The 26,992-nt window shown below is 38.8% G+C and overlaps 1 protein-coding gene across 6 annotated transcripts in view; it reads right to left on the reverse strand.

The window, feature by feature from the left end:
• Nucleotides 1–26,019, reverse strand: part of LCORL (ligand dependent nuclear receptor corepressor like) — a 164,425-nt gene extending 138,406 nt beyond the window's left edge. For all 6 annotated transcript variants that reach the window (XM_047090449.1, XM_047090447.1, XM_047090446.1 and 3 more), the window contains exon 1: nucleotides 25,801–26,019. In XM_047090449.1, the coding sequence (XP_046946405.1) occupies nucleotides 25,801–25,951 (151 nt within the window). In that variant the 5' untranslated portion in view covers nucleotides 25,952–26,019. The remainder of the gene's footprint in view (nucleotides 1–25,800) is intronic.
• Nucleotides 26,020–26,992: the final 973 nt, after the last annotated feature.

A 26,992-nucleotide genomic window follows, 5' to 3' on the forward strand; every position in this document is an offset into this window, starting at 1 on the left:
CTGATATCAAGGATGCTGCTGAACAACCTACAATACACAAAACTCCACAAGAAGAATTGTCCAATTCAAAATGTCAATACTGCCAAAGTTGATTCAAAACTCAGTGTTACGAAAAATGGGTCAATGTGTCTGCATATAACTAAAAGAGAAAAGCCTGGGGTGCCTGAGTGGCTTAATCATTTGAATGTCTGACTCCTGATTTTAGCTCAAGTCATGGGATTTAGCCCTGTGTCAGATTGCACTGAGTGTGGAGCCTGCTTGAGGTTCTCTGGCTCTTTCCCTCTGCCCCTCTCCCCCACTCACACTCTCAATCTCTAAAAAAAATAAAAATAACAATAAAAGAGAAAACCCAAAGAGTATCTTAATTATCCACCTCTTTCTCTGAGTTACATTTATGTAACATGTGTAAATAAAATTAGTCATAAGGAATCACCAAGGAATAAATACATGTACAAAATAAATTGTTACCGTGTAAAAGGCTTAAACACAGTTGATTTGATTGATTCTATAATAATTACTTCACTGAATTTAAATGCTTGTTAGTCACTGTTGGGAAAACTGATCGCATCCTCTCATTGAAACTATTAGCATTCCTTGGTTTTTATATCTGAGTCTGTTTTGCCTTCTCATATATGTAGGATGATAGTGGATATGAAATTAAGATCCAGGCTGGAGTCCCAGATTTGTCACTGCATCAGCTGTATGATCTTGGACAAATGACCTAATTTCCCTGAATGACTAATCTTTCTTCTATAAGACTTGGAATATTATCAGCACTTCATATGTTGAAGATTTACTTATTATAATCAAATTATAATCAAATATTTAATAAAAAATAAATCAAATATTAATAATAAAATCAAATAAAAATAAAAAATCCCAAGACAGAGTCAATTATTTAAAAATGTATATAATTTTTAGTGTAAAGCAATAATAAAATGCTAAATACTATTCACAAACTAGAAATACACACAGGTATCTGAACTAGACTTCACTCCTACCCAAGTATATAGGGACAAATTCAGGAAATACATTCTAACTACACTGTGTCCATATTATTTCCCTTTATCTTTTAATAAGTTTGTAAATTATTTTTATAAAGTTGTAATACTAGAATATTCACAATTTATAGCACTGATAATGCCTTGCCTTAAATAAAACTAATAAGTAAAACAACTAGATTTATATACAAATAAAAAGACAAAATATGGGGTAATAATATGCTTTAGGAAAAAACATAATAAAGAAGAAAGTTTGTGGAACATTTAAATAATTCAGCACAGAAAAATTCAATGTGTAACTTTTACAAAAGACACCTTAGCACATAAAGTATACCGACTCTTACATTGAAATCATTTGTAGGAAGCAGACTATGAATGCTTTAAAGGAGACAGCAAGAGAAAAATATGCAGGTCTAGGATGAAGGAAAGGGAATGGGACAGTAAACAATAGATGAGAATTTCAATTTCACTTGTCACGTTTCATTCCTTTAAGATGAAAGGTACTTGAATATACATCATATTATACCCTGTGTTAAGTTTTGGAAGCCTGATCCAATTCACAAATTGAAAAAAATTTTATAACTCCAAACAGTGAATCTTTGTTACCTTAAAGATTCACCTCTATTGAACATTATTCTCAGCAGTACAGAAAATGTGAAGTTAACTGGAGTATCTCTCTGATTACTAAGGCTCTTAGATATCAGAATCATTATTCTAATCAACTTTCACCATTTAAAAGAGCTTAAGACAAGGGGCATCTGGGTAGCTCGGTAGGTTGAGCATCCAACTCCTGACTTTGACTCAGGTTATGATCCCAGTGTTGTGGGATTGAGCCCCATGTTGGGCTCAGCACAGAGTGTGGAAACTGCTTGGGATTCTCTCTCCCTCTCTCTCTGCCCCTCCCCTGCTTGTGCACGCATCACTCACTCTCCCTCTCTCTGAAATAAACTTAAAAAGATTCTCTCCCTCTGTCCCTCTCTCCCATTCACGTTCTCTAAAAATAAAAAATAATAACAATAAAGAGCATAAGACTTTATTAATTCTACTTAAAACTCTTCAATTGGTCTCTACTGTTTACAGGATGAATTACAGATGTTCTAAAATAGCATACATGGCCTTCTCTGATCTAACCTCTGCCTATTCTCCCAGCTTATTTTATATAGTTTCATCATAATTAAATTACATGTCACTTATAAGAAACAACTCATTTTGTTTTACACATCTGAGCTTTTTGCTCATGTCTATCTGAAATGTTTTCCCCCCATCATCTTTATTCATCTGTCAAGTATCCTGTCTTCCAAACTAATCTAAAATATTTTCTTCTATCTTTACAACTAGCTGAGTAATCATGTTAAGAAGTTTATTTGTGTAGAATACGTAGAGCTGGTATACAGGTACTGTCTAAATGGTATCACAAAGTCTTTTCCAATCTTATTTGTCAGAATTTATTGTTACCACATTCTTCAAGTATGTTCACAACCTAATTTGTCAGACTTTATTATCACATTCTTTAAGTATTCAGGACTTTTTCTTTCTTTTTCTTTCCTTTTTTTTTTTTTTTTTTTTTTGTTGTTGTTGTTGTTAAGGAAGGGAGCTAGAATTCTTAGCTCCTTGTCAACAGGGACAGCATTATTGCCTTTGTTGTATTATCCTTAGGATCTGTCATAGTGATTCATGCAATAATATGTGGTTGAATTTCATGGCTAACAGAGGATTTGGATAAAAGGAAAGAGAGAGAGAGAGACCATCTATTCTTAACACTTTTTTAATAAAGAGGTAGAAGAGTTTTTAAATAATAAGGTGACTAATATAAAAATGAGCATTTGTGGCAAATGACAGTATTTTAGAGAAGACTAAAACAGGTGACAAAGTTTTCGTATATTCAAAAAACATTTTTGTTAAACTAATAAGCACTTGTCTTAGGTCACAGTTTAGTGGGGAAGAAAGGCAAAACAACAAAGATCAATAAACGCTACATAAAATGATAAAATGTGTGAGATGAGAAAGACTAAAGAGCTAAGTCTAAGAGAAAGTGGGAGAAATAAGAAAATATATCATCAGTATCATTTAATTGGAGGAGGGGAGAAACAAGTGTCAGTAATGAGCATTGTGGCCAAAGCATGATTAAAGATGTTAAAGATGATATAATTGGTTAAAGATAATTTTAATATCAGAGAAGACAAATTCAAGATGAAAAGTAAACACTCTTACAAATAAAAGAAATGATACTCAAGTATAACATAAGTAACTTGCAAAGGTAAGCAGTTTTTAAGGCATAAGAAACTCAAAAGCAACATATACCATGGCTTAACTCTACTTGAATTTAGTGACTTAATTCTGTATAAAGAAATTGGTTCTTAAACCCGTAAAGGGAAAGAGGTAGGGGAGGAGAGTTTATGCTCCTTGAAATCTCAACTCACTTTTGATACAGTTGATCATTCATAAAATTCTTGTCTCAGCTCCAAATGTCTTTTGCCTATTTCCAAAAGTCAAGACCACCCTCAAAGGACAAATAATATTACTTGCCACAAATGGGGTTAGTAAATGTGCCACGAGTTGTAAGACATTTTTCCTAACATACTTTATACAAATAGCCATATGGTAGAACAAAAATACAAAAGGGACAACACAGATGCCTGACAAATTAGAAATTTTAATATAACTCGATTATTATCTTAAAATAACCACATAAGAGAATAAAACAGAGGCAGAGAATATTAAGTGTATTATTCAATTTACATTATATTTATGTTTATGTTTTTAGCAATGAAAGGGTGACTGTATTGAAAAAATTCATTCACTCAACATTTAAGTACTCAGTGAGTACCAAAAAGACAGGGAAAGAGAAAACACGTTTTTTTTTTTCTTTGCATGCAACACACACACACACATAATAAAACATGGTTTTTTTCTCTGAGTGCATACACATATACCTTGAATGTGGTGGAAAATACAGCATAAATGTTTATGATAAAGGAAGGTGAGAGTGATACCACCACACAGAAAAGGGTACCAAATCCAAACTTGGAGAAGCTAAGGAAGGCTTCCTAAGAAAAGTGAAGTCTAGTCAACTAAGATGAGGCAGAAAAATAACCCAGGAATTGAGCCACAATTAAAAATGTATAATGGGGGCGCCTGGGTGGCTCAGTCGGTTAAGCGTCTGACTTCAGCTCAGGTCACGATCTCGCGGTCCGTGAGTTCGAGCCCCGCGTCGGGCTCTGGGCTGATGGCTCAGAGCCTGGAGCCTGCTTCCGATTCTGTGTCTCCCTCTCTCTCTGCCCCTTCCCCGTTCATGCTCTGTCTCTCTCTGTCTCAAAAATAAATAAACGTTTAAAAAAAAAATGTATAATGTATAAAAATGTTAACTGTATTGTTTGCAATAATGTAAACGAGAAACAACCCAAATATCCCTCAAAATGAGAACAGATGAATAAATTATACATATTTATATATCAAAATATATAGAGCAATGAAAATGAATAAACTATATCTAAAGGCAATAGCATGAATGAATCTTACAGATATAATGTTGAGTTTAAAGAAACTAGATACAAAAGAATAAGTGCTATATAATTCCATTCAAACAGAGTTTCCAAAAACAGGCAAAAATAATCTATAATGTTAAGAAGTCAGAATACTATGTACATTTGCAGAGGGGACAGAGATTAGTGATTGTGAGAGGATATGAGGGGACTTCTTGGGGAGGGGTTCTATTTCTTGATCTGGTGGTGGTTATACAAGTATGCTCATTTTGGTCACTGTATACTTTTCTCTATGTAGCTATACTTAAAAAAAAAAAGTTCACCAATAACAGCTATTGGTAATCCACAAGGAGAAAACAAATATGGAAAACCCAGAGGCACAGTGCTTGAGAATCTCAAAATGGTTCAGTATGACTCTTCTGTAAAATACCAACTACAATACCTGTACTCAAAGTTATTATGAGGATTAAGGGAGATTAACATATACAAAGCACACACCTGGCACAAGTATTAATAGGTGTTCAATAAATGTTACCTGGTATTATTTCTACACTACTATTACTGTGCTACTGATGCATTTGATTGTTGGTAGTGCCCAAGGTAGAATGACAAAAAGGGTAAGGTAGTATAGAGTCAGTAGGTTTGCTTTTCCAAGCCATGTTATGAATTTAGACTATCCTAAGGTTGGAACAAAACCAATGAAGCTTTTATAGTCATATGATCACATTTGAATTTAGGAAAATTACCTACAGAAAGAAGATGTGAAGCTTTAAAAAAAAAAAAAAGGTATCAAGAAGAATGAGACTGCAACAAATACTGCAGGGAGGTCCACAATTTTTATGATACAAAGTTAATTGGCATCTTAGAATAAAAGTTACTCTAAATTCAGTTTACTGCAAAAGTATCAATTTAATACTTTTTATATAATTGTAACTTTAAGTTACTAACGGCATCAGGACATTCTGTTCAACTGTTCATTAAAATTAAACCAAAAACATTTATTTTTTTAAGTCTCCTAGAATCATCACAATTATTATCACTAAAAAAATATTATACACATAGGTGAATATCTATATATATCTAGACATCTATATCTATATACATCTATATATATCTCCATCTATATCTCATAAACTTCAAATCTTCTAAGCCATAAATTAATTTGCTGTGACTCTTTTAATAAACACTCAAGTCCTAAGTACCAAATTATCATGAGTGCTGACAAATATAACACTAATATGAAAACATTTTAATAAGCTATTGTTATTTCAACAACAACCAAGTAAGATGAGTGCTCTGAGGGATTTTGACACATTAGCTATATCACTGTTAATTCAGTGGCTCTACGAGATTAAAAAACAATGAACTGCTCTTCATCATATGCAATGAGTCTATTAATAAACAGTATCTTCTTTGGTTTGCTTCATGAATAGAAAATGTCAGATCCAAGACATAAGCAGCAATGGTTTCTTAATGGTTTTAGAGCTATTCAAAAAACAGAGCATAAAGATGGGAGGAAGAGAGGGAGAAAAAGGGTAAGAAAGACAATAAGAGAGAGAGTAAGCTTCTGGGGTCTAAACTCAATTTTTTTGGCTCATAACCAAAGCATAATCAACCCAAAATAGTTTATATTAAGCCTAAAGGCAAGCAGTAAGATGTCATAAATGTCATATTTTTCACAACTCTTACATAAATCCATAATTACTTGCAAGGAAATGTGTAATCTGGGTTTATTCATATTAGAACAAGAAAAGGATTACAGAATTCAGACAACCAATATATAAAATGCCTTGTTCTGATTAAAAATTTTAATATTATGGGAATGCAAGCTGGTGCAGCCACTCTGGAAAACAGTATGGAGGTTCCTCAAAAAATTAAAAATAGAACTACCCTATGACCCAGCAATTGCACTACTAGGCATTTATCCAGGGGATACAGGTGTGCTGTTTCGAAAGGACACATGCACCCCCATGTTTACAGCAGCACTATCAACAATAGCCAAAGTATGGAAAGAGCCCAAATGTCCATCGATGGATGAATGGATAAAGAAGATGTGGTATATATGTACAATGGAGTATTATTCGGCAACCAAAAAGAATGAAATCTTGCCATTTGCAACTACGTGGATGAAACTGGAGGGTATCATGCTAAGTGAAATTAGTCAGAGAAGGATAAATATCATATGACTTCACTCATATGAGGACTTTAACAGACAAAACAGATGAACATAAGGGAAGGGAAACAAAAACAATATAAAAACAAGGAGGGGGACAAAGCATAAGAGACTCATAAATATGGAGAACAAATAGAGGGTTACTGGAGGGGGTGTGGGAGGGGGGAATGGGTTAAATGGGTAAAGGGCATTAAGGAATCTACTCTGAAATCATTGTTGCACTATATGCTAACTAATTTGGATGTAAATTAAAAAAAATAAAATTAAGTATTATGTTGAAACAAATTTTAATATTAAAAATTAGGCCAGAATTTGTAATATTGTTAAAGCTGGGTCACAGGAATATGGATATTCATTATGCTTTCTTCTACTTTTGTACATATTTAAATTTTTCCATAATGATTTTTATAAATTATGCCCAAGTTTTCAAATATTCTTCTGGGAAGGCTACTTTTGATTCCCCCAAAGAAAGAGTAATCATGGTTTGCATAGGGTTGGTCTAAAACAAGAGAACTGTTAACAGTAAATTCACTGAATGGAATGTGGAAACTGGCATTCCTATGACCCTCCAAACTTAAAAACAAGCTAACAGTATCAGTTGAATCTCAGTTAAATATCAGAATAAGTGCTAATTCCTTAGGACAATATTAAAAAGCAAAACAAAAGAGAACTATTCACAATCTGGTCCTGAAGCCAATTTTTGTACTCCCATGGTTTCTGCCATGTTGCAACTCTCAGGGATGCTATAATAATTTTTGAGGGGAAAAAAAAAAAAGGGAGATCAAGAGTTTAGTTTTAGGTATGTTGCACTTAGGATATGTGAAAGACATACAAGTAAGTGAAGAAAGACCAAGTAAATCAAATACTGAAGTAGGTTAGGTAACTGGAAGTACATAGAGAAGATGAAGGTAAAGGTAGTGTTTGAGATTTTGTTTAAATAAAAATGGAATCATTATATGTCAAAGTATGGGGGTCTAAAAACCTACAGTGAACCATGTTACACTCTAGCAACTTCAATACAATTAGGGAAAACTGATTTGAGACAGTCCAAATTACTTGCATGTATTATAAAATTGTTCACTAACATATGATTACAATATAAAATCATTCAGTTTATCTACACTAAATTTTCCTGACAGATAATAAAGAATCAAATTTTGGAGAGAAAAAAAACCAAAATACCACACACACAATAATAATCAAGCTCTAAAACCATCCCTGGACCTTCAAATATTAAGAAAACAAGAATGTACAGGCATCACATCATTCCTACAATAGATGTAGGAGCTTTAGAGCTGTGAAATATGAAAAATATGCTGTTCTATATCCTATCCTGGATAAATGTCTCACAATCCAATTAGGCTTACAAAAGAAGCCTGCAAATTATTTTCTCTATTCTTCCTCCTTTTTCTTTTTTTTTTTTTCTTCAACGTTTATTTATTTTTGGGACAGAGAGAGACAGAGCATGAACGCGGGAGGGGCAGAGAGAGAGGGAGACACAGAATCGGAAACAGGCTCCAGGCTCCGAGCCATGAGCCCAGAGCCTGACGCGGGGCTCGAACTCACGGACCGCGAGATCGTGACCTGGCCGAAGTCGGACGCTTAACCGACTGCGCCACCCAGGCGCCCCTCTTCCTCCTTTTTCTGTATGCCCATAGCTCATCAATATCTAAAATCTGTTGACTGTAATGCATCATATCTTTTGAATTTTTCCTTCTCCATTTCTACTACAACTCTTATTTCAGATCCTCATAATTACTTGGTTGGGCTATCTTGACATCTCCCTGGTTGATTTACCTGTCATATTCCCCTATTAGTCTACCGGCAGAGTAATCTTACAGAACCACAAATGAAACTAACCCACCAATGGAAGTTAAGATGAGTTACTTAACTCCCATATCTGTACAGTGGAGATGATAAAAATAGTTCCTCTTTATATAACTGTTGTGAAAATCAAGTGAATTCAAGTGTAATCACGTAATAAAGAAAAATAATTAAAAATAACAATAATTACTATTATATTCTGCTTAGAAGTTTGTTCATGATTCAGCTTCTCTTTCTCTTTTCTCATACCCCACAATCATCCTATGACCATTCTTGGACCCATACAAGGAAACCTGATCACTCTCTTCCTTTGGGTCACAACTTTAATATTGTATATGCTTCTATTACAGCATTTATTATAGTAAGAGAACTTTGTCTGCCCTACAAGACTGTGCTTCATGCAAACAATCTAATGCATCTGAGTCCCCTAGCACAATGACTGATCCATAAATACTGAAAAAAAATTATGAGGAAGAGATGCACAAGAGGATTATAGCAGATGGCCAAGCTTCCTTTGACACTGAAAATCCTATCATTCTTGATATAAAATAAAAGAGCACTTTTAGAATGATCTAAAGAATGAGAGGGCCAGCAAAAACTCACTCTGTGACAGAGGATGAAAGGATCTGTGGATTCAGACTGATGAGAAGTGTGAAGATAAATAACATAACTTAGTAAAATAAGCAAATAAGCTAATGTATACTCATAGGGATATTCAACCCCACTTATAAATGATGTCTATGTCATAATGGAAATATTAAAAGGTCAAATAATAAGGTAAAGGAGAAAAAATAGGTAATGATTAAGCTGATGCCATAATGTTGGTGTGTTAAAAAAAAAATTACCAGGGCATTACATTCCTATATTCTGAATGGGTCTAAGGGAGCACAGGCAAAGGAGAGTTAAGATGAAACAATAAATTGTCACTAGCTATCTTCTATTTGATCATTTGCCGTTCTTTGGAAAAGTTCAAAAGAGATAGAAAGGTGACAGCCATCATTCTTGGAATTAGGATAGAGAGCAACTTTATATCCAGATTAAAAACACTGACAATCTGTGCTGGAGAAAATCCTTGCCCCACTAACTCCATGCTCCTACCACTGGCCATTCCCAACTGAAGGACCAAGAAAGAAATTTGGGTATATTGTTTCTGATTAACCCACATTCATAGAACCCTTAACTGAGATATGTGCCTTTAAATAACAGAAGCCCAAGGCGCCTCGGTGGCTCAGTCAGTTAAGAGCCCGACTTTGGCTCCAGTGGTGATCTCACAGTTTGTGGGTTTGAGCCCGCATTGGGCTCTGTGCTGACAGCTTAGAGCCTGGAGCCTGCTTTGGATTCTATGTCTCCCTCTCCCTCTGTGCTCCTTCTCTGCTCGCACTCCATCTCTCTCCTTCTCTCTCTCTCTCAAAAATAAATAAACATTAAAAAAAATTTTTTAAATAACCGAAGCCCCTATTCTCTTCTATTCTTCACCAGGAACAAAGGGCTGAGGAGGTCTAAATCCAGAATTCTTTTCCCTACCATTGAAACTCAGGGTTCTGAAATGAAGCAGAGAACCGCAGTATTTTACTAAACCTTTAGACATGACTACCTGATCAGGAAGGATCAGACTTGTTAATTTTTTAATCAGGTTTGACCAGGAGAGCAAATATAGACCTGGATCTGAATTCCACCTTCATAAAGTCAGCCTCTCTAAACTTCAGTTTTCTAATCTGTAAAATGAAGATAAAAATTGTGCTAATTTGCATGTGAAAATTAAATGTGATTAAAACATATACACATAGTGTATGACACATGATAAGCACTCAGTAGATATTAACTATCATTATTCCAAAGAGCAATTCTTAGTGTTGAAAAACCTGCAAGACAATTTACATATTATTAACTACATGGTTTTAAGGGCTGAAAGTGATTAATTCAAAGATGTAATATTTGACTCATAACATTGCTTTTATTTTTTTTTAAGTTTATTTATTTTGAGAGACAGAGAGAGAGAAAGCATGAGTGGGGAAGGGGTAGAGAGAGGAGAGAGTAAGAATCCCAAGCAGGTGCTAACTGGCAGTGCAGAGCCTGACGCGGGGCTCGAACTCACAAACCGTGAGATCGTGACCTGAGCCGAAGTCAGACACTTAACCAAGTCACCACGCACCCCCATAACTTTGCTTTTAAATACTTATTGTTACTTTGTAACACTCTTAAATTTACAGAAAGTGTTTTAATCTTAAGTATGGTAAAAACTTTTATTTTCCAACTATTGGAGAATAAATGGATGTCCCATGACCCTTGAATTCTTCAACAAGTAATTCCTACAGAGGTATTCTCTTACAAATACAAGTATCAAAATCAGGAAATTAACAATTATACATTAGGCACAAAGCTACTGGACAGTCACTGCTCTTAGGCCCCTTCTCAGTGAATGGTATAGGGCATGTGTATATATACACACACATTTACTTCTATATACTATACACTATGAAAATCATGAGTTCATACCAGTATCTCATTTCCAGTCCAACACTACAGAGAGCATTCTAGTTTTCTCCAATTCCATATTTGTAACTCCCTTCTCAGACAATGAGAGGCCTGGTTCCCATTATCTTTAATATTTATTTTTTTGACCAGTCTCCCTGTATATAGCTAATCTCCCATTGTGGCTGCCTTCCCTTCCCTACAGGGACGCTTTCCTTGACCCTCTCTGCCCCAACACCCCCATGCCTTCTCCATGTATATAACTTCCTCACCTTGTTCAGGTCCCTATTCCTCAAGCCTGGCATCTGTCCTACAAGAATACCTTCCTCCTCCTGTAATACCCTACCTATATTAAGCTGACCCTTCCATTGGGATGCCTTCCTCTCCCCACCCTCAGGCTTTGATATCTTGCACTGGGATGCCTCCATGCACGGACTCCCTCCTCATCCAATCTGCTTCAATACACCCACACTAGGCTACCCTCCTTTCTTCCCCCCCCAACCTTCCAGTAGCTGTCCTCCTTATCATCCTCTTACCCTGTTGAGGTCTAGACACCCCTTACTAGCACCAACCAACCCTCCCTCATACCAGGTCTACTATCCTTCATAGATACCCTGCCTGGACTCTGACACCTTGCACCAGCATGCCCTTCTAGGCAGATTATTCCTCACCTCTCAAAACTCCATCAACCCACATGGGGACCCTCCTCATCCCTGTCAGGCTCTGACATGCCATTCCTCCAAAAGGACATGGCTCCTTCTCCCACATACACCATCCAGTGTAGACACTTACCCTCACTTGGTCCCATCTGATGGTTTTAGTACTGAATTGTTCAGAAAGGGAAGAGGATAAGGAAAAATTGGTAACATTTTAAAGAAAGAGATACAGTGAATAAGTTGGATAAGTATCCACAGTCAGAACTGATTAAAAGCATCATCTCTTTATCAAAGTATCTGTTTTTTCCACTTAAAAAAACAGTTCTCTATTCTTTCTAAATTTAAAAAGTCACTTGATAAAGAAGTTAGCCTTGTCTTTCTTTTCTCACCAAACATAAATTTTACTTAAGTATCTTACACAGATCTGTAGAAAATCTAAAAAGAGTGAGAGTTTAGAAAATATGGTTGTGGGGCACCTGGGTGGCTCAGTTGGTTAGGCATCTGACTCTTGATTTTGGCTCAGGTCATGATCTCATGGTTCCTGAATTGAGCCCAGCATCAGGCTCTGTGCTAAGTGTGGAGCCTGCTTAGGATTCTCTCTCTCTCCCTTGCCCTTTCACCCTGCATGCGCACTCTCTCAAAATAAATACGCTAAAAAAAAAAAAAAAAAAAGAAGAAACATGGTAGTTTCAAACAGTAGAATGAAATATTTTTTTAAACATCCAAAATATGTAAGTTTGACTTGTTTTCAGTATAATACTAGTTGTATCATTTCCAGTAAACTTACCTCCAGATATAACTGCAAAAAGTAGCTTGGATTATTGGAGGAATAACACCTTTTCCTTGCTCCTTGTTTCTGTGAGGAAGGATGCTTCACAAGCATAATATCAGCCTCTCTTCACCCCTAGGGAAGTGAACTGCCTGATCTAATTGGTGATTTTGCAAAGAATAATTGAGTAGACAGAGCTCAGTTCTGCTCCTTTTCCCCTTGGGAGTCAGCTATTGGGAAAACATACCTGCAGAGAGCTCATATTTTGTTCTGCTTCCCTAGTATGCCTAGAACAGGGTGGCTAAGTTGGCCTATGCCAGACCACGTGATTCTCCCAAGCTGTTCCTCTAACCTGATCTAATCAGCAATAGAAGTGATATGCTGGCTCCTATCTTTTTCCTTGTTTCATTTTTCAAGTTGTTCAGAACCCAGACAGAAAAGAAGGGTGCCATTTGCAAGTACTTCAGCAATCCAACATCTTAATTAATATATTGAAGTGGAGATTGCTCATTTCCCAGTTTTGACTTAAAAGGGCTGCTTCAATTTGAGCTTCTTAAAACTATTACAAACAAAAAAAACCCTTAAACCTGAACCAACAGCAGATGTTCAAAATGAACATAAGCCAACTTATCTGATCATGCTTATTAACCATTAAAAAAAGAAAAACTTCAAGACTCATAATTTCCTCCTTATAGAGGCCATAATTTATACTTCCAGTCCCACTCCCTACTCCCAGTCTATATTCCAATGACTCTAGAGTGCTGAATATTCTCAGAATATATCATTATTTAGACTTCTATACCTTTTGCTTTTACTATCCCTCTGCCTGTTCCGTCCACCCTACTCTCCTGCTAGATTATTTAACTTAGGGATAAGAGAACTATGGTCTATAGGCCAAATCCAGCTATTTTTGTAAACAATTTTGGAATTTTGTTAACAATTTATTGGAATACAGCCATGCTCATTTATTTATATATTGCTTCTGCACTGTAACAGTAAAGCTGAGTAGCTGCAACAGAGACCATATAACCCACAAAGCCTAAAATATTTACTATCCAGCCCTTTACATAAAAACTTTTACACAACACAGGAAACCTCATCAGCAAAACAAAAGGGCAACCTACTGAATGATATCTGCAGAGAAGATAATCTGCAAATGATATATCTGGTAAGGGGTTAATATCCAAAATATATAAAGAACATATACAACTCAACACACACACACACACACACACACACACACACACACACACACAAATCCAATTAAAAATGAGATTACCTGAATAAACATTTTTCCAAAGAAGACCTACAGATGGTCAACAGACACATGAAAAGATGCTCAACATCACTCACTAATCATTAGAGGAATGCAAATCAAATCTACAATGAGATATCACCCCACACCAGTCAGAATGGCTAGTATCAAAAAGACAAGAAATAACCAGTGCTGAAGAGTATGTGGAGTAAAGGGAATGCTTCTTCACTTCTGGCAGGAATGTAAAGTGGTGCAGCCACTTTAGGAAACACAGTATGGAGGTTCCTCAAAAAACTGAAAATAGAAACACCGTATGATCCACTACTGGGTATTTAGCCACAGAAAACAAAAACACTAATTCAAAAAGATATATGCACCCCTATGTTTACTGCAGCATTATTTACAACAGCCAACCCAAGTGTCCATTGATGGATGGATGAAGATGTGATAGATAGACAGACGTAAGTCAGCCATAAAACAAGAATGAGATCTTGCCATTTGTGACAGTACTGATGTGACTAGAGGGTATTATGCTAAGTGAAATAAATCAGAGAAAGCAAGTACCAAATATTTCACTTATATGAGGAATCTAAAAACAAATAAACAAACAAAAAAACCCTAGAATGTTAAATACAGAGAACTGGTGATTGCCAGAGGGAAAGTGGGTGCAAGGATGGGCCCAACAGGCAAAGGAGATTAAGAAGTATAAACTTCCAGGGGCACCTGGGTGGCTCAGTCGGTTAAGCATTCAACTTTGGTTAAGCATCCGACTTCCGTTCAGGTCATGATCTCACAGTTTGCGAGTTTGAGCCCCGTGTCAGGCTCTGTGTAGACAGCTCAGAGCCTGGAGCCTGCTTTAGATTCTGTGTCCTCCTCTCTCTCTGCCCCTCCCCTACTGGTACACACACTTGCTCTCTCTCTTTCTCTCTCTCAAAAATAAACATTAAAAAAAAAAGTATAAACTTCTAGTTATAAAATAAATAAATCAGGAGCTGAAAAGTACAGTGTAGGGAATAAAAAAAGTATGCCAACTCTTGCTTTCACTCAATCTTTTGAAGTTTCATCATTTCAGATCCTTCAAATCAAAATTAATTGCTCCCTCTTCTGTCTTTCCGTTATATTATACCAACTCTGATACTTAACATCCCTGACAACTGTGAGTGCTTTAATAAAAGCAAAGTCTAAGCCCTATTTCTTATACACTAAGCTTTTTACACACCCACAGTCCCCACCTCTCCCAACAATTTTCATTCTTAGGGGAAGTATTTTGAAAGAAGCTTCTGCCCTTTTCTCTACCCCTTATTGAGTCCTCCCAAAGGAAAGAAGAATGACTAATATTGGCAGCATCCTGATAGTTGTTCCTAGTGGGATGAATTGTTGTTTTAAAGGTCACTTTTCATGCATGGCCAAGCTTCCCTCTTACTCTGCCTAGATGGTCACACCTTACCAATAAGCAAATCACATGGTAAACTCACCAAGTTCTACCAGGCACAGAACTTCCCAGTATTTTAGAAGAGGTCTACAGTTCTAACTGCTCTGTATTTGATTGTTGGTAAGTTCAATTCAGGAGGACAGGGAGTAAAGAAGTCTGATTTGTCCATACAACCTCACCATTTAAATTTATTTATTTATTTTGAGAGAGACCATGAGAGCACGAGCAGGGAGAGGGGCAGAGAGAGAGAGAGAATCCCAAGCAGGCTCCACTTGGTCAGCGGTCAGCTCAGAGCCAAACACGGAGCCAAACTCACAAAACTGTTGAGATCATGACCTGAGCTAAAATCAAGAATCAGACGCTTAACCGACTGAGCCACCCAGGAACCCCAATACAACCTAATTACCTAAAAAGCTAACATTTTGATCTTTGAGTCCTAAGTCTATTTCCAGTTCAGAACCCAATAAGTAAGAAACATAGAATTAAACACTCCCCCCCATCAACTGCCACACAGTAGGACTCAAGATCTGTGAGGATTAACTGACAACAGTAAATTAATTGGAAAAAAATCATTTCTTTAAATTGTATAACATTAATTCCACACATATCTTAGTGATGAACTTAATTAGGAAAAAAAATTTTGAAGGAAAAAAAAGAGATACATTTAGAGATCACATTCAGTGACTCAAACCAAGCCCATCCTATTTATCTGTCTCAACATATTGCTGCTATCAAGTCTGAGATTAATTAAATAACATACAAACTAATCATTGATATTACTGATTCAAAAAAGCAGTCCCCACCATAATGGTATCTCCTATTTAAGAAACAAACATCCCTAGACCCCAGGGTCTTCCAATTACTGCCCCATTTATCTTTTTCCTCACAATGTAGCTTCTCAAATGAGTAGTCTAATAATCCTTTATACACATCTCTTATTTTCTAACCTATTACAATGTGGCTTCCCTCCCCACCATACTGCTGCAATTTACTAATAATGTCACTTAGAACCTCCATGTTGCCAAAAACAATGTATACTTCCCTATTTCAAGATACTTAACATCTCAACAACATGTAACAATCTCCTCTTAGATTTGGCCACACTACTCTTTCCTGGTTTTCCTACTTATAGCCTGTTGTCTTACTTTTCAGTGTAAAAGTTTAGTGGCCTTACCTTGGGGCTCCTCTTCATCTGCCCAGGGAATGTTAAGATTTCTTAAGACATGGTATAGAGTACTCTACTCTCTAATTATCCCTTACCCCTAGGTAATCTCATCCATTTCCATGGATGTAAATATCGTCCTCTTCTTAAATGTTTATTTATTTATTTTGAGGAGGGAGAGGAAGAGAGAATGAGTGGGGGAAGGGCAGAGGGAGAGAGGGAGAGAGAATCCCAAGCAGACTCCACACTGTCAGCACAGAGCCCAAGGCAGGGTTCAATCCCAAGAACCTTAAGATCATGACCTGAGCTGAAATCAACAGTTGGATGTTTAACTGACTGAGCCACCCAGGCACCCCTAAATACCATCTTTATGCTGATAATTCCTTAATTTATATCTTCAGCACAGAAAAAAAAACTACTGTATAAGTATTACAGCACCTTTCCCCAAAACAAAAAATAGTGAACATGTAAGGACAGATATTATCTTAGTTTACAGAAAAATGACTTGTGCCAAAGGCTGTAATGATTAAGGCTAAGAAAAAAAAAAAAAACCCATATTCCTTCAATTCTTAGTCCTTTCTACCATTTGTTAGGACTCAGTCCCTTGTCCCTAAATGATTTACTACTTAAATATGAAGACTACTGGACAAGTTACTTCCTACATACAAACCTTGCACATACCCATCAGAAACAAATTGGCCAGGGCACCTGGGTGGCTCCACTGTTTGAGTGTCGGACTCTTGATTTCGGCTCAGGTCATGACCTCACAGTTCATGAGTTCAAGCCCCATGACAGGTTCTGGGCTGCCAGCATGGAGCCTGCTTGGGATTCTCTGTCTCCCTCTCTCTCTCTGCCCCTCCCCTGCTCACTCTCTATGTCTCTCTCTCAAAATAAATAAATGAATATTTAAAAAAGAAAAAAAAAGAAATGAATTGGCCAATCTGAATGAATTAATGAAAACTTGTTTTTCAGTAAATACTTTAGAAAAGACTCTAGGTTACAATTACAAGTTACTGAGGATGCAGGGTAGAACATACAACTAAAAAGATACTCAAGAATTTGGGGCAATGTATACAAAAAAGAAGTAAAAGCAGATGAAAATGTATAGGCTGTCTAAAGAAGAAGCTAGACATACAAATAAGGAAGAAGCAGTCTAGTAAGTTATGATGTACTTCCTGAATATGGTTATTAGTATTTACTTGATGAAGAAAGACAAATGGGAGATATTACTGCTTTATAAACTACAAACCAAAGCAGTTATTTCAAATAATGATTTAATATAGACTGAAACACAATAAAACCAGCAATGCAGATATTGATATAAACCAAAATCTTATCTGAATCTCCCCAAAGTGCTTACTTCACGATAAAAACTGAATCTATGAGACAGTGCAAACAAAGCAATAATAACTTGGCAACAAATAAAATAAAAAAGAAAAACAAGAAGTGAATGTAAGTGAGGTTAGGTTTCTTGTCAATTATGAGAAAACTGTATAAAATGAGAGGAGAGAGAGAAAAGTGATCCTTCGTTAAGTTTCACATTCTCTTACCTCCTGTGGTGAATAAAAACTTTTGAAAGAATTGCTTAATGATAGATTCAGCCCTAAGTATGGACTCTAATAAAGTTAAATGGGTCCCCAAAATTTTGAACCTACGAATTTAGTGCTCTAACCAACTGTTATCACCCATGAATGCTGGCCATATATATACACACCAAGAAGAAGGAATACTATCAAAAAAGAAAAAGATAGGAAGTCCACACACAAAATGTAGAATAAATGAAAGACTAGATTTACTAATAAGGGAGAAAAAATTGCATGCCCCAAAATCTACATGCCTTTGTTGCTTTCTCCTCTCAAGACTGCACTGTTGTAGAGTTAAACACCAAGGCTGAAAGTCAGACAAGTCAGGGGAGCATGGGGGAAATACTTAGTAACAACTTCTCAAGGTGCACAGCCAAGCCTTGAGGGATACACATATACAGCCAGTCACGGGAAGTAGTATGGACATGAAGAGACCAACCTGTAGCCTCTAACATTTGCAAAAATACAAAATTCGCACACTACTTGTTTCTAAGGATGGCAGAACTTTACCCTCCCAAGTATAAAATAATCCAGGAGTATAAGGGATTTCAAATTTTACATGTAAAATCCATTGACGTGCCTATTTAAAAAAAATTTTTAATGTTTATTTTTGAGAGAGAGAGAGTGAGTGGGAGAGGGGCAGAGAGAGAGAGGGAGACACAGAATCTGAAGCAGGCTCCAGGCTCTGAGCTGTTAGCACAGAGCCTGACACGGCTTGAACCCACAAACCACGAGGTACAACCTGAGCCAAAGTGAGACGCTTAACAGACTGAGCCACCCAGGTGCCCCAGACCTGCTTATTTTAAAGACATACTGGATACATGTCTTAAACACCCAACTACTCATTATCAACACAGATTCCATTTTCCTGGTGAACATTATTAGTGCCATAATTTACACCTTTTTAAATGGGTAAAAAATTGGCTACAGCCAAGTGCCAAGGTTTTTGGGTGGCTGACCCATCCATACCAGTCTTCATCAAATTAAGATTTCTAAGTAAATCTACCCTTTTGGAATTTACATGGCAGTAATGAAAAGATGATGAAGAAGTTTGTGGGGAGACAAAAGATCAGAAGGCAAGAAGTAGCCAGAAAGAAATGTCAAGTTGATTATCTAAAATTTTATTTACCTGGACTGCCCTATCTTTTAAGTGTCACAGCTCTATGAGTCGCTCCCATAACTTCTTCACAGGTTAAAAATAGAGGAAGAGACTATCCTCTGACACTGATACTGCTATTATAAATGGCACAGGTAGTTTGGAAGAAAGTTGCACTCTACAAACACTTGCAGAGTGCAAAGCTTTAAGGAAGCATAAAATACAGAGTAGGTACCAACAAAGAGTAGCTGCAAGATGATCTAGTATGATCTAGTAGGATACAGATTTTTTTTTAATGAATTTAAACTAATTTCTTGTATTCAGTTACTACAAAGCCAAAAGATTCCTTAGAGTGTAGGAAGGCATCAAATGTCTTTTTAGTCACTCCATATATAAAAAGACAGGATTATACTAAGTGATATACTAAGTGATTCTAAAACCCTGACTCTGTGGCTCTAAACTAACCTTAATACAGATAATGCAAGCCCTCACTATCTTTTCCACTAACATGCCTCATGATCCTTTTATTGTGTATCAGCATTCCCACCAGACAGAATCTACTGGCAAAAGCATAAAGCTCAAAGCTGCTAATAACTTGTATAAATCACTAATAATAACACCTAAAATTTATGGAATGTTTTTTATATGACAGACACATATTAGCATATATCAACATAATTAATTCTCAAGCCACTTTATCTCCAATTTACAGATAAGAAACTAAAGTACAGAGAGATTAGGCAACTTGTAAGTGGTAACACTAGGTTTCAAAGGTAGTCTAGCTCCAGAGCTTACTTATTTGCTGTATTAGTCTATACAAATAAAAGATTTGGGGGAAGATAAATTAAGCTATAGGTCTGGTTATTAACAACAATCTGAAGTAAGTGGTACCATGGTATCAAGAGTTGGCTGGAGCTACTACACCACAGAACTACGTTGTGCAATGAGGTAGCCATTTGCCACATGTGGCTAATAAGCACCTGAAATGTGGCTAGTTCAAATTAAGGTGTGTTAGATGTATAAAATATCTGATTTCAGGGGCACCTGGGTGGCTCAGTCAGTTAAGCGTCTGACTTCAGCTGAGGTCATGATCTCATGGTTCCTGGGTTTGAGCCCCACGTCGGGCTCTGTGCTGACAGCTCAGAGCCTACAGCCTGCTTCGGATTCTGTGTTCCCCTCTCTCTCTGCTCCTCCCCTGCTTGTGCTCTCACTCTCTCTCTCTCAAAATAAATAAACATTAAAAAAAAGTTTTAAATACCTGATTTCAAAAATTAAATATTAAAAAAGAATTGAAACTAACTCATTAATAATTTTTGTATGGATTAATGTTAAAATATTTTGAACATACTGGCCTAGAAAATGTGCTTTTCAAATGTGGCTACCAGAAATTTTAAATTAAATATTTGGCTCCCATTATATTTCTACTCCATAATGCCGGTATGTAGGGAAGAAACTGGAGTTTATAGAATGATTCTAATCAAATCTTTGCCATTTTGTTTTGATGTAGCAACCTTAGGCAAATCAATTACATTGAGTATTAGCTTTTGTATCAGAAAAATAGGGTTTAAAAACAGCTCTGAAACCTAGTGTTCAGATTTTGGTATCTAAATCTATTCTACACTAAAAAGAATGGAGATGCTCCTTGGAGAAATGGCTGATTTAAGGGCTGGGACAGGTTAAGTACAAGATTAACCTGGAATATCTTATTTTGGCAGGAAGAGCTCAAAAAATCATTTGAGGGGCGCCTGGGTGGCTCAGTTGGTTAAGCATCTGACTCTTGGTTTCAGCTCAGGTCGTGATCTCAAGGTTCATGAGATCGAGCCCCACATTGGGCTCTACACTGACAGCATGGAGCCTGCTCTGGATTCCCTCTCTTCCCTTCCCCTGTTCAGGTGCTCACACATGCTCTCTCTCTCTCTCTCATAAAATAAATGAACTTAAAAAAAAAAATCATTTGAGAGATAAGGGTGAGAGGGGTTGTAGAGAGGTGTGATTTGTAAAAAACACTGGAACCAGCTTGATGAGGCACCCAAAGGCCAAACCTGAGACAATCTGGGAATCAAAATAATGACAGCAATGGATGTAACCATTAAATAAACTAAGAATCCATGAGTTCAGGAGTGCCTGTCAGTTGAACATCCAACTCTTGATTTTGGCTCAGGTCACGATTCCAGAATCTTGGGATCAAGCCCTGCATCAGGCTCCACATTGAGCGTGGAGCCTGCTTAAGATTCTCTCTCTTGCTCTCTCTTGCTCTCTCTCTCCCTCTCCCTCCCTCCCTTTCTCTCTGTCTCTCCCCCTCTCTCCCTCTCTCTCCCCAGCTCATAGGTGTGCTCTCTCTAAAAAAATAAAATAAAAATAATAATAATAATCCAGGAGTTCATACAAATAGAAATAACTGGATAAATAAATAGTGGAGAGGAGATGGGAAAGATGGATTTATGACAGAATACCAACTACTAATTATAGAAGGAATGGTGAAGATAGAAAATCATGAAAGGATGTTAAAACTTGTGAGTGAAATATGGGTGTGACTATGTAGATATTCTGTTCCTCGAAACATTTTCCCATAAATTACATATCAATTACAAAAGGACAAATAGTAACTTTCAGGGAGAAATATGGAGAACACCACCTTAACCAAATTTTCAAACCTAGTATCACCACATTGGGACAAACCAACATCACGAACCTCAAGATATGATGTACTGATAAAGAGAGAATATCTCTTTAGAGGTATTCCTGCCAAAAATGTATAACCAATCTAGTCATGAGAAAACAACAGACAAATTCAAATTGAGGGACATTGTACAAAATAACCATTCTGTACTTTTAAAAAATGTCAAGGTCAAGAAATACAAGAAAGGCTGAGGAAGTGTTCCACGTTAAGAGAGACTAAAGAGATAGGACTAAAGAGATCGCAGGATACATGATGTGGGGTGGGGGGAGGAAGGGGACTAATAGATAAAAGATAAAAATTGAGCATGAATTATGAAATAGATAATAGTATTATATCATTTTTAAATGCCCTGGTTTTAATAATACACTGTGATTAGGTAAGATAATGTCCTTGGTTTTAGGAAATATACACTGAAGAATTTAGGGGTAGAGAGGTATGATGTCACCAAATTATCCTCAAATTATTCAGAAAAAAAATACATAGATAAATAGATATAAGGCAATAATGATAAAGCAAATGCAGCAAAATGTAAGCAAAATGTAATACAACTGGTGAATGTGGGTAAAGGTATACAGGAGTTCCTTGTACTATTCTTCCAACTTTTCTTGTAAATTTGAAATTTTATCCAAATTAAAAGTTAAGAAAAAGTAGAAAAACAAAAACTTGGCCTGTCTCCCAGACTGACTATCCTAATGGACTATACAAGTTCTGGTAATGCTTAAAAATATGCTAATGCATTTCCTTTATCCTCAACTTTACTTTGTTTTAAATTTTATGACTTATCAGATACTAACTGTATTATATATTCCATAAAATCCAGGACTTTGTCTGTTATCACTTAATGAGTCATAGTCATAGTCATAATGAGTACTAGGATACTATTTATTAAATCCAGTAAGCACTCAAACATTTGTTAGCTGAGCATACTCAAAATTATAGTACAGGATGATGATAGAAAAATAATCGAATTATAAATTGTAAATAGAGCTACTGATTAGGACACAGAATTTGTAGAACAACTTTTCAATTAAATTATAAAGAAAAACCAGGAATAAAGTACAGAGTAGTCAGAAATCTAACCTAAAGACATGAGTTCCACAAATAGAGAAAGGCAAACATCACTTTCCTTATCAAGGGTTAAACATCTTAGCTAACTACCAGCAGTCATGACAACTAAAATGATCTTTTTCCTCCATGAAGTTAGAATAATATAGATGAGTTATAAAAAAAAATCAGGTTACTTTAAAAACCTAGGCTAAGAACTGAGATTTAAAATTTCACTACTGGCTCAATATTAATTTGTTATATGACCCTAAATTACTGCTTACAATTCCTATGTCTCATTTCAAAATAAGACTTTTGGTGGTGGGGGCGGGAGGGGGCGGGGCGACGCGTGGGTGGCTCAGTCAGTTGAGCATCCAACTTCGGCTCAAGTTATGATCTCACTGTTCACCAGTTCAAGCCCGGCAATCAGCTCTGTGTTGACAGCTCAGAGCCTGGAGCCTGCTTCAGATTCTGTGTCTCCCTCTCTCTGCTCGTACTCTCTCTCTCTCTCTCTCTCTCAAAAACAAATAAACATTAAAAAAAAAAAAAGACTTTTGGGTCATTTCATTTTCTTTTCAAAGGTAGAAAGTGTAATGTTTTATAAAAATTATTTCAAGCAATAAAAGCACTGAATATATTCAATGCAAAAATACATACATATAAATATTCACACACATGCAAAGGAAAAATAATATGGCTTTTTTGTAAATATGTTTACATAGTATTGAAAGTAAGCACATTAATAGCAAGAGGCAATTTAAAATAATTACACAAACTACACTTAATCCCAATTCACACTATGAATAGGTGCTTCACATATAGGATACTGGGGGGAAAAAAACCCAATCAACAAGTGTATATCCTGTTTAAAGGAGTTTTACTGTTTATTTCAAAATAACAATGACAAAACGTATGAGATGGATTTTGCTAGGTCTCCTGACTGGGACTATGGGAAACATTTCTCAAATATAATTAGAGCCCAGGAAAAAATTTCCTTTCAAATACAGTACAGTTATACACATTACATTAAAAATGTAATATAGAGATTGCATGTGAGACATACCACATCCACTCAATTTTCAATGTCTTCCAATCCTACTTGAGTATCCAAGTAGGTAAAGCAGATATTCTAAACCCCCTTTTCCATCAAAGCCAACATCGTGTTTAATTAAAATTTGACAACTTTTCAAAATACACTATTTTTGTGATACAGAGCCATATTTCATGGATCTAAGTAAGAAGATACGGGGAAAAACCCAAAGAATTCTAAAACAAAAACTGACCTAAGACACCTCCGAATTACTGTGTGCCGCGGCAAAACTTAACACAATTATATCGGTAGCCAGGGTTTCAATGCTGTCATTCTGCCTGATTCTAACCGAACGAACTCAACAATTTCTACACAGGTTGTCAGTGGAACAGATCTTTAGATAAGCAATTGTGAAAACGGGTCCATTTTGTATTTAGGAAGCACTAGCAACAGTCAGCTTAACATTTTTATAAAAGAATAATACCGTGAGGGTTTTTTTTTTTACTTTTTTTTAAGAACTAAATCATTCATAAATACTTGACTAAAGAAAGCTATTTCCCAGAATGTTTCCTTAAATAAAACCAAAATATATTTTATAAGGGTAAAACATTAAGTTGCCTAAAGTTAACTTAAATGCTCCTAGTCAGAGCAATCTTCTTTCTTGTCATTTCCCTATTTCCACCGTTTTCTGCAGTGCACATTTCTGAGCTGAGGCTGTATTAGTTTATCCTACCACTATCTCCTTTTCACTAGTGGAAAACGAGAAAGATCTTCAGGCTAACCAAACAAATCTGAGAGGGGTGGGGGAAAAGGGGCGCGAGGTGGCGCAAGAACAGATGGAAAGAAGGTAAGAGAGTTGTTTTCTTAAGGCACTAAGGTTACTCCTCAACTCCAAATGCTAAGATTTAATCGCCAGTGGAGCAAGCTGCTGCCGCTATCCATCCACTTCTTAAGACAATGCAACCCTCCTTTCTACCTCTTCCCCTACTCTCCTACCCGCAACCGCCTTCCAAAACAAACAGGCACAACACACCCCATCCCATAACCCTCCTTGCCCCTTCTGTGCCCACTAAACCAACCTGCTGGATAACAGCTCCTCGCATACGTCTCACTCAGACAAAAAAGCGACGGCGGCACGGTGGGGAGTTCCCACCACCTCCTGCCACCCCGAGCAACCCGCAGAATGACAGCCCCAAGCCCATAAGTTTGTAGCAAAACGATTCCCACCCCACCAAAAGGGAAGACCGAATTACAAGAGAACGGGGATGGGAGGTGGGGAGGGCGACGTGCGTGTACATGCAGGGAAGGGTCCATCACATGACAGTACAAGAGGACCAGAGTCGTCCCGGCGTCCGCGAGGAGGAAAGGGGGGCGGGGGGAGAAGGGTGCCGTCGCCATGGCAACACCCCCCATCCGTCCAGACTTCCAAAGAGGGAGGAAGAACTTCAAATCCCAACCGTCAGCGCTCGAGCAGCTCCTTCTTAAAGGGGTACACACAGCGCCGCCGCCGCCGCGGTCGCCGCCGAGCGCGAGAGGGCAGAGTTGGGTGCCCCCGCCCCTCGGGCGACGCCCCCGCCGCCCCTCGCCCCCAGCCGGCCCACCCGCGACCCCCGCCCCGCGAGCGCCCGGGGGTCGCCCCGGTCCTAGTCACCGGGAACTCGGCCGCGTCTACCCGCCCGGCCCCCGGCGGCGAGAAGGGGGTGTGTGTGCGCCCGGCGGGGGCGCGGACCAGCCCGCCTTCCTCCCGCCGGCCCTGCCCGCAGGCTCCCCTCCGCCCCGGCGCCGACCCACCGGGCCGCTGCCTCCCGCCGACAGGGTGGACGGCGGGCGGCGAGGGGGCACCGCGGAGTTTCGGGGAGAGCGCGAGCCAGAGGTTTCCTCCGGGGCTCGGCGAGCGGGTCCGAACTAACAGTTCCTGAGGAGCCCAAGAGCTGAGAAGGGAAGGAGCGCGAACCGCGCAGGGCGAGAGCCCCCAGACAAAAGGCAAGCGCCGGGGCCGCCGCGCCGCCGCCGCTCCCATCGCGCTCCCCCATTGAACTGACCCGAACGAGAGACTGAACTAACCCCCTCAGCCACAAACTCCTCGGGCTGCTGCAGCCGTCGCCGCGCGGAGCCGGGGCCCCGGCCCGTGTCTCTCTTACCTACACAGTGCATGAGGCGGTGGCGCCAAGAGTCGAGTTCCCGCCGGAATCCTCTCCTCTCCGCCGCGCACCGAGGGCTCCGGCACTGAGCGGCGGCGGCGGCGGCAGCAGCGGCGGCGGCAGCGGCCATTCTCTCTCTTCCCTTGTCCATCTGCGTCCCGCGTCACGCGCCCTCATTTACATACGAGCGGCGCAGGCACGAGGCAGGGGCGCGAGCCCTCGGCGCGAGCCCCGGAGCGCGCACCCCCCGGAGGGGGGGTTGATTGACACGTGTCACTACCTTCCCTCTGCCCTTCCCTCCCCCTCCCACCACTCCCTCAGGGAGAGGCGGGGAGGGAGCGTGAGGAGAAGGAAGCAACCTGCCGCTTCCGCTGACCCCGCCTCCCCATCCACTCCCATCTCCCTCCTCCCGCCGGAGTTTACTCAAGCAAGCCATACTGCTCCCACCGCCCGCGAAAATCCTGAGCGGGAGCGAGAGCCTCGGAGCCCGGCCAGAAACCAGCGTGCTAATGGAGCGGACTAGCAACGCCTCCCTTCTGACTTCGCGACGCGACTCAGGCCGCCTGGAGACTTCACTTCCCAGGCTCCGTTGCGCCGGGGTCCCGAAGCGGAGCTTGCCGCCGCGACGCGATGCCTGCCGGTCGTTGTAGTCCAGCAGGGATGGACACTCACTAGTTGTCTCACACTTGGGCTTGCAGACTGGCCTCTGACTTCTTTGCGCTGTGCGACTTGTGGGTTTAGCCTCCAACTCGCCATCAGGATTGCGCTGCCAGCGTCGCCTGGTCTGACCCAGCCGCCTTACATTCTCTGGGCTCCCAGATAGAAGAGCGGTGGAAACCGCCCGAGTTGTCTGCGCTTTGTGCTTTAAGTCTTGGAAACTTTTGGGGGTCACTGTCATCCTGCCACCGGGATGACAGGACTAGAGCAGGAATAGATGCAGGAATAGAGCAAGCCGGCCATTCGGCCGCATCAGAAATAACTGCCAAACATCCAGAGGGAGATGCCAAAGTGACTTCAGTTCCAGGGCAAAGAGATCTCCGAGAGCGAGAGTATTTACAAGGATTAGGAAAAAAGAGGCTTTTCATAGAAAATTATTTACCGGGGGGGATTGGGTGTGGCTAGGTGAAAACTCCGAAAGGGGAAACTGTTATGTTCCGCAAAATGTAAACTCCCGTAGGACAGCGACCCACTG

Source organism: Lynx rufus, unplaced genomic scaffold, assembly GCF_022079265.1.
Source record: "Lynx rufus isolate CCGP_SWC_20201006 ecotype Redwood Valley unplaced genomic scaffold, mLynRuf1.p SCAF_3, whole genome shotgun sequence".
Taxonomy (NCBI): domain Eukaryota; kingdom Metazoa; phylum Chordata; class Mammalia; order Carnivora; family Felidae; genus Lynx; species Lynx rufus.